General features: G+C 40.0%; 1 protein-coding gene and 1 long non-coding RNA gene across 2 annotated transcripts in view; both read left to right on the top strand.

Annotated features, from left to right (window-relative positions):
- The first annotated feature begins 277 nt into the window (after window positions 1-277).
- Window positions 278-3,689, top strand: LOC106962985 (uncharacterized). The gene is made up of 6 exons (XM_015057680.1): window positions 278-575; window positions 644-765; window positions 1,041-1,194; window positions 1,292-1,407; window positions 1,484-1,577; window positions 2,084-3,689. The coding sequence occupies exons 1-6, from the start codon at window positions 344-346 to the stop codon at window positions 2,146-2,148; spliced, it is 783 nt and encodes a 260-aa protein (XP_014913166.1). The 5' UTR covers window positions 278-343; the 3' UTR covers window positions 2,149-3,689.
- Window positions 3,690-5,054: 1,365 nt separating this feature from the next.
- Window positions 5,055-8,724, top strand: part of LOC106962988 (uncharacterized) — a 9,815-nt gene continuing 6,145 nt past the window's right edge. Inside the window, exon 1 of the long non-coding RNA XR_001428094.1 lies at window positions 5,055-6,203. This is a non-coding gene — a long non-coding RNA (uncharacterized LOC106962988). The remainder of the gene's footprint in view (window positions 6,204-8,724) is intronic.

The following is an 8,724-nucleotide window of genomic DNA, read 5'->3' as shown; positions in this document are numbered from 1 at the left end:
GACATATGTAATAATAGGACAATGAACACCAGAGAGAGAGTGAGAGAGAAAGATAGAGGGTGAGTGAGATAGTGAGAGAGAGGGTGGGGGATTATATAAAAAAGAAGAAAGGAAAAAGATTAGGGGAAAAGAAAATAAATCGGGTATAATGTAAGTGATATGTCATAAGGGATATGTGATTTGAAATAATAAGAAAATAGAGAGTAACTTCATTATTCATATAAGCTACCACCCACATTCCAGCTCAGTAGGTGGCAGCACTACTACAATGTTGGCTGCCAGCCGCCATAACAACAAAAGAAGAAGAAGCAAATGAGAAAATAAACAAAAAACAGAGGAAGTCATGCCACATTCTACAAAAAAGGTTCGCCAGTCTGACACTATTATGAAGTCAGATTACTACCAAAGACTGAACAGTGTTGCCAGGCGACGCTATGATGATAAAATCTCCGCTGTGGGTGAAGATCCGTATCTAATCCCCCCAACACAACAAAAACCCGCCAGAGAGTGTAGCATCGAGGAGCTGCCAGGCCTGTGTTACCCTGATATATTCATGTTTCTCATCGAAGTACCAGGTACGTTAGCTCCTATAGTGGACTGTATACTCGGCAGATAGTCTGTAAACTGTTACTGTCGCATGCAGGGTACAGCGCAGGCGCACTGAAGGCATACAAGAGCCTGGACGCTTACCGGTTCTTCCTCCGTGGCTGGGTCAGATCTCTGATGCTGTGCATCAGGAAAGACAAGTTCATCATAACCAGCAAGGTGAGGCAGACTGGAAAAGTGTGTGTGTGTCCTCTCTTGGTTCTGCAGCTTCCTCCAGTCCACAAACATGTCTGTTAGCAGCTTTATTCATTCCAAAACCAGTTTGGATAAGTGTTTGGGAACAATGTCCTGTTGGACCACTCAGTGGTGTCCCAAGTGTTGCCTGTTGGTTCCAAATTAAGTTGAAGAATTTATGTGGTCATTTTCTTCCATCTACTCTTACCAGTATAAAATGTCCCACTAAAAGCCTTTTTGCTCGTTTGTTTTCCTGTCAGGTGATCCAGTTTGAAGGCCTCACTGAGAATCCTCATCCTGTGTGGACCATCATCGAACCCAGTGGCCTCGTCGTTTCTGGTCATTGCACATGTATGGCGAGTTCAGATGTGGTCTGTTCACATGTTGCCGCCACGCTGTTTGCACTTGATGCATGTAAGTTGCTGTTTTCCCAGCAGTGCTTTAAAACACATATATAAATATATGGATCTGAATATTTACACGCAGTGCTCTGATGGGGGTTTTCTTCAAGGTGTGCGCATACAGCAGGAGAAGTCGTCCCCTGCCCTCCCAAACTCTCCACGTAGCCGGCGGAGTGTCGAACCTGCGCGTGACGTCAACTTTTCATACCCAAATAAGAGGAAAAAGGTGCAGATCTGTTTCCTTTAAAGGATCGGGAAAATGATTTGTGTGTGACATACGAACATGGTGTGTGTCCTTTCAGACCATCAATGAGAATTCAAGACAGACTACACCTGCAGTTCCACCTGCCACAGCGGAGGAAATAAAGCAGTTTTATGACAGCCTTGCCAGCTCAGGTCATTTACTTTGAATGCATAATAACTTCTGCTATAAAAAAACAATATGAAGGGACACTGGCAAAGACTATTGTTGTTTTAAAGCTGTGCTAAAAGCAGTTGGCGTTTTTTGAAGCTATTTAAGCCTAAACTGGCATCTTAAAGCATGCAGCAGATAGTGGAAAACTGACTATAAATTACATTTTACAGTGACTACATGCATGTAATTTGGTTTTGGGATCTGATTAATATGATCTTGTTCAGCTTTTCTTAATGCTTGCATACTTTTACAGTCATGAGTATCTGTTTGACTGTAAGAAATAGTATGTTATTGTATTAATGTTATAAAGCTTTACAGAATTTTCTTTCTTACCCTCAGAGTTGATCATTTTTCACAACACCTTTTGGCCAGGACTGTTGTTCTTTACTCTTTGAGACAAAAGTAGTGTTTTTCTGCTGAAAGTAGACACCAGCACATGTTCACGGATAAAAAACTGACGGTCATTTCTGTGTTTGTTTTGTTGCAGGTGCTAAGAGTGTAGTTCTGTCTGTGCTGCCAGGCTACAGCGAGGAGTTCAACAGTTCCACCTGACCTGACTTTTTATTTTTTATATGGATGTATAAATGTATATAAGAAAACCAAACCACAATAAATTTATGAAATGTAACATGAGGATCCTTTTCTATATACATTACCATTATGTAGATTCAGTTCAGTTTAAAAAAAATACTTTGTCCCAAAAAGACATTCAATGTTGTAGCTCATCCAACTGTCTTCAACCAGTCATAATGGATGGTGGTGCTGAGGGCAGGAAGGATTTCCTGCACCAGTCAGTCTCACAACAAATCGTAAGAGACCTCTGACTGAAGACAGATGAACAATGTTGCTTGACTGCAGTAGTCTGAGGTTTGATTATCAACCTGGAGAGTTTTGGTGCATGTCACAACGATTTTCATTTTAACAAGCACATCTTAGTATTTGGTAGCCGTTTAACAGCTAGCGGCTGACACTAGATGTTTGTTGATATTTTAATGATTAAGTTTTCTCTAGATTTTATTTTAATTGCTTTACAGTGTGTGTTCTCCATCCTGGTCCTGAGGGACTACTCCCTGCATGTTGTAGGTGTTTCCCTTCTAATGGGCTCCTGCAGCACAGAGCAGGTCATACAGTCATTTGAATCATTCTGGAGCAGAAACATCTAAAACATGCAGGGCAGAGGAGGAAATGTTTTAATCCTCTTGTTTTATTCACACTGCCTTCATCAGTTACTTTAGGTGAACAAACAATGAATGGGAATGAGCATCGCAGTTCATGTAGTAAAAGCATGGCTTCAAAAAAAGTCAACATCATAGGAAAAAAACATAAACAGCATATATATTGCAATACTTGCAGCCTTAATTTTTAATACGTTTTTAATAATTCATTAAAATATTTGATTTATTTCAAACACACATACAAGCACCCATTACAGACCAAACTTGATTAAAAAAAACTTTGCAAATAAACAGTTTTCATTTTTAAGTAAAGAAAATTAACATTTTATTACAATAACACTTCCTTAGTGAATGCTTGGTCATTTGTACAGAATTCATCTGTAGCTAAAAACAATACGGTGTAGAGCGGATCTGGTGAGTAGTTTTGGATCAAACACTTAATAATTGGATAGAAAGAAGTTGCTTAATATGAGCTTTTTAACCAGGGAGAGCTAAAACTATCCCACTTCTGGATAGAACAGATTTACTTTTTTTTATTATTATCTGAAATGTAAATGGGTTTCTTTTCTTTTTTTTTTCTTTTTTTTTGCCGTTTTGCCCTTTTTACTGCTTTGACTGTTCTTTCAGCAAATGGCATATTTGAGAGGTACTTTTACTCCAGTTAATGATTAATTGACAACTAAATTTGTTGACAACTGTTTTAGTAATAGATGGAACTGATAAATCATTTCAGCCCTAGTCCAGGATGCTCCATTATTAATGAATATGTGATTGAACTGCATTCACTGATAGATGGTCCATTGTCTTCATACAGTGAAGCAACTCCCTCCAGGTCAGTTTGATATTATATTCAAGGTTCTTTCACCCTCTTAATCCTTACTGGAACCAACGATACATTAAAACGTGAATAAAATTAATTTAAAAAAATGTTGGTCTCCGATTGCTCCCTCTTGGTAACTGGAACTCCAGAACAGTTCCACCGTTTCCCAGTCGGTTTTAATTTTTTAAACAGCCGCTACCATCATAACTTCATTATCATATACAAAGGAGCAGCACAATGACATTTGGGTTTTAGGGCCCCTGTATTTTTGTGAACTCTGGCACCTCTGGTGGCAAATATTGTAAACTGCAGCCACATAAAAAAAAAAGGTCAAAACACAAATCCATGCAACAGTGCTTCTTTCCAGTCGTCTCCAGATGAGTTGCTAAGCCTCAGATCAGATGCAGTGATCCACAGTGTCATAACCGATTTCAAATGGTGCTAGAAGGCTGCAGATGGCTCTAAGCACCAGAGGAAATCAGTTATCTTTTAGTGGCGACATAGAGGGAAAGGCCAGCGCTGGGCTGCCTGCCTGCTGCCAGAGTGATCCTTCTGTCCCCAAGAACACTGATTTCATATGGTGCTAGACAACGGGAACAAACATCTAAACCACCACGTGAAACCAGCTTCTTAGAGAAGGCCTTCTGTGAGCTCAGCTGCATCCAGGAGATCAACTCTACCTACCAACCTGATCCAGGGAGCACAGCAGAGCTCAAGGAGTTTCCCCTTAAGCATTGTGTGAAAAAACTGATTAAACAGGAGCAGAGTAACATGACCAGCTTAAAGAAACAAGAGATTTGAAGACTGAGTTAAAAAAAACCCTTCAGGCTCTATGAATAAAATTAAGATGAAGAAAAATGCATTTTATTTGTGCAAACTAAACTAATACTCACCTCCCAACAGACTGGGAGACGATTCAGCTGAAATCCTCCCAGTTGGTCAGACAACCTCAGGAGCTGATGAGCTGATGGTCACCCAGGAGTGTCCACTGGGGCATGATCACAGTGGAAGGAGTCCAGTCCAGATCTGACAGCTCTTCTAAATTAGCTGCAGCTTTCTCAACAGCAGCTCTATGGAAGACCAAAAGAGCCACAATCCAAGATACCATGGATTATTAAACACATGTACTTGTGGTATCAAAATGTTAACAAATGTATTAAAAGAGTAACTATTATATACTTTAGATGACCTAATATTTAACTAAAAAGTATTCAAGTTATTAAATGTGGAAATTACTCATTAAAACAAAATGATTTTTTTCAGTCTTTTTCTACTACTTTACATTTCCAGTTGCTGCTTTACAGCAGAAAATCATTTGAACTGATGCTGATTCACTAAAGCAAACATATTTTTCATTACACCAACATTTATATATTAAAAATGTGTGGCTCAGTGCAGGGGTCTTCAACTCCAGCAGGTGTTACATGTGTCTCAGCTTCAACAAACTTTTAGCCACTTGATTCAGGTGTGGTGGACCAGTTTACTTAATGGAGGGCATTGCTTGCATTTCTACTAACCATAAAATTGTACAAATTGAAATGACAAAATAAACAAAACAAAACAAAAAAGAGCCTGATGGAAACACAGCAATTTTGAAAAACATGTTTTCCAATAATCTAGGATGAGGTGGGTTTTTGACTGTATTGAAATAGATGGTTTGTTTTTGTTTTTATCAATGAGCAGCTGTCTCCAGCAGAGCTCTCACATTGTCACAGTTCATAAAATGTTGTGTGTTGAATCCATAGCTCTTCTGTAACATCAGCAACTACGATTTCCCCAAAATGCCACTCCCAAATCTAAGAAACTTGCTGCTCCAATGCCTGAATATGCTGGCGTTCCCTCTGATTGGCTCATAGATGATGAGCTCTATCACTACAGCTGAATTATGGATATATTTTATGTAACTGTTTACATACATTGCTGCCATGTTTTGTAATATTCTTATTCACGTGTGATTTTAATTTTATTTTTTATTTAATGGAAGCATCGCAATTGTGAAATTGTGTTCTTTTGACTTTAGCAGAGTAATTACAAAGACTTCCAGACAGTTGTAATGGGAATACAACCAATGTTGGGTCTGGAGAAGATGTTCACATTAAGGGAAACCAGATAAATCCACAAACACAAGAAAATAATGTTGTTTAAAATAACATATCAAAGAAATACATTATTTTCAAATATGGAATTTGAAAATATGATATTTCAATATACTATTTCAGCTCCTCTGAGGTTGTCTGACCCACTGGGAGGCCATAAGTGAGGAAACATTATAACCCACTTATATGGAGTCAATCATGTTCTCACACTGAATGGTTTTGTGTTGCTGTCTGAGCCGCTGCTTCAGAGGGGAAAATCACAGTGACGGCAAATATCCTTCACACTTTAAACATGAGTGCTGTTGTCATGGCAGTGCAGTGTCACTGACAGTTGGCATGTGAGAACTGCCCTCCAGCAGCCGGGAAGGAACTCCAACAAAACCAGGCTGAACATGACGGTTCTGCATGTCAGGAAGAAAATCCTTGCAGCTGCTGTCAGCTCCAGACTCAAGCCGTAGATCTGACATCACAAACATACAGGAAGGCAGGAAGGTAGGAAGGTAGGAAGGAAGGAAGGTAGGAAGGAAGAAAGGAAGCTCTCGCTGTCAAGACCTTCCTGTCCAGCTGATGACATTAGGGCCCAGGCCTTTACTCTAGGGCCGAAGGCCATTACTCTATATTTGTATACTTGTTAGATAACGGTCATGAAACCAGCATGGGAACACCTGTGGGAACTATCAGCACAGCAGGATAATGTGTCCTTCACACTAGGCCAACAAACTAAGTAAATTAAAAAACAGAATAAAAACCCAAAAAATATATACATGTGAAGATGCCATGTTTGTAGGAAGAATACAGAGTAGATTTAAACCGGGTGTTTTGTCCAGTTCTGCCCCCTGTTGGCTGGACTGATCTGCGTCCTGTTTCCCGCATCTAAAACTGTCGCCTTGCGTGTATCACACTGAGAAACCTGTCAGTATGTTGCATCATCACCATCAGTGATTAGAGTAGTTACTGTAGTGGTGTTTGCATATCTCAGCTGTATCTGAAGAGTGTAGAGGAAGTGCTGGGTTCCACTGGATTCCATGGCTTTACGCCTGTTACAACCAGGCTGTCTGAGGAATGTAGAACTGTGTGTGTTTGTGCGTGTGTGTGCGTGCGTGTGTGTGTGTGTGTGTGTGTGCGTGTGCGTGGGGGTGTCTGCGCGCGCGTGTGTCTCACATCGCAGCACAAAGACCTCTGCACACACTGCCTTTTGTTGGAAAAGGCACGCTGTTCTTACACAAGTTGCCAGGTTGCCATGCCAACAAAGCAACAGATTGCATTTGTTTCAGGAGGGTGTCAGGTGATGAGTTGTGGGAGGTTTCCAGAATCATTTCAGCCAGGTAAAAAAAAGATGTGAAGCAATCACACAATGCACACAAAGCAATAACATTTCTGAATGTGGGAGAGTTCTGAACATGTTATTTATCTAACTAATGCTGGGAGGAATCAGCTGGCATGACATCACAACAAGCTTTCTTTTAATATTATTTTAATTTTCTCAGTTCTTTTTCTTTTTTTATTTCTTGATCTATTTTTTCCACAATAAGATGTCTTTAACTTCATCACCCAAAACTTTGTTGAATTTTCAGCTTCAATCTAGTAATTTTACATTTGGACACAAGAGGGCACCAGTTCATCCAAATCCCTCCATTTTATCTTGTTCTAACTTAATTCCAAGAAATTATATCAATTACGTTAATTGCATTTAAAAATTGTAACATGTACATTATGTACATTTTATAAAAGCAGAGTGAAATATTTCCAGTGTTTCATTCTGTCCATGCTGATGATAATGGCTTGCAAGTCTGATCATGAAAACCCAAATTTCAGTTTTGCCAAAATATTTTAAAATTTAAAATTTAAACGATATTCAAATGCAGGCACAAGTTTTATACAGAAACTTGTGCCTGCAAAAAATAATGACCATGTACCACACCGAATTTGGTGGTTTCTCTGAGAGGGTTGGGGCAGACAGCTTGATGACCAGTCAAGTACATGAACATCATGGTGGTTAAATCGTGTACTCGTACCACTCGCAGCGTGCTAAGGCTTGCTGAAAAATGAGATCAGCATCTTCATGAAACTGGTCAGCACAAGGAAGCATCAAGTTCTCCAAAATGTCCTACCTTTGACACAGGAATTGATCAAACCCAGTGGACCAGAACCAGATGACCTAAACCATCACTGTCTGTGGAAACTTCCCACTGGACCTCAAACTACTTTGGGTTCTGTGTGTCAGCTGGTCATCCACACTCTGAGAGCTTCATTTCCTTAACACGAATATTATTGCAGAGGAGTCCATGTTCTTTGTTGGCTCCTGACAGCTGACACAGTCCAAGTCTTGGACTCCTTTAAACTCTTGAAAGAACTTTGTTTCACAATTCTCTCCAGGCTGTGGCAATTTTTTTTTCAACAATGCTTTCTTTTCCTCAGTCTTATGATGAAGCGGAACGGACACATCACATCAAACAGCCAACTTCCTTAGAAATGACCAGTACTGGCTCACTGTCCTTATTGAGAATGGTCAATGCCCTCCCAACACAATTTCTCTGTTTTCGTCTCCTTTCTCCCATTGAGCTTGATTTCTCTGGCACAATTTCTGCTGGGCCAATCAGTGAACAGAAGGAGTTATGAATGATGACATCGATGTTTTGTGCTGTTTTAGAATAGTAGACTGCATAGATTGTAGTTTTAGCGATGGCAGCGGAGGAAGTGAATAAAGCCGTTTCAGTTTGTGTTGGCCACACTTCCAAATATGGAACAGATCAAATCGGAGCAAGAAGAATGTTCAAGACAGTTTATTGGAAGCAAATATGTTTTGGCCCTGTTCCCCATGGCATACGCCCGGCCAAAGGTTAGCGATTGGGTGAATTCAGACCTAATTGTTTATAACTTCACCAGGCCACGCCTCCAGGAAGTAATCGTTTCTCAACAGCCGAGCGTCCAGACCCTCTGGACGAAGCAAAGCGTAGAACTAGGATGTGGTTTCTACGAGACTATGTATCTGCTGGGAAAATGTCGAGTCAGGATTCTTCCCCATAACTGTGTTGTT

This window comes from Poecilia latipinna, unplaced genomic scaffold, assembly GCF_001443285.1.
Source record: "Poecilia latipinna isolate Pla-1442-1.1 unplaced genomic scaffold, P_latipinna-1.0 Scaffold1484, whole genome shotgun sequence".
Lineage (NCBI taxonomy): Eukaryota > Metazoa > Chordata > Actinopteri > Cyprinodontiformes > Poeciliidae > Poecilia > Poecilia latipinna.
The sequence above is the reverse complement of the archived record's forward strand: the minus strand, read 5'-3'. Positions and strand labels throughout refer to the sequence as shown.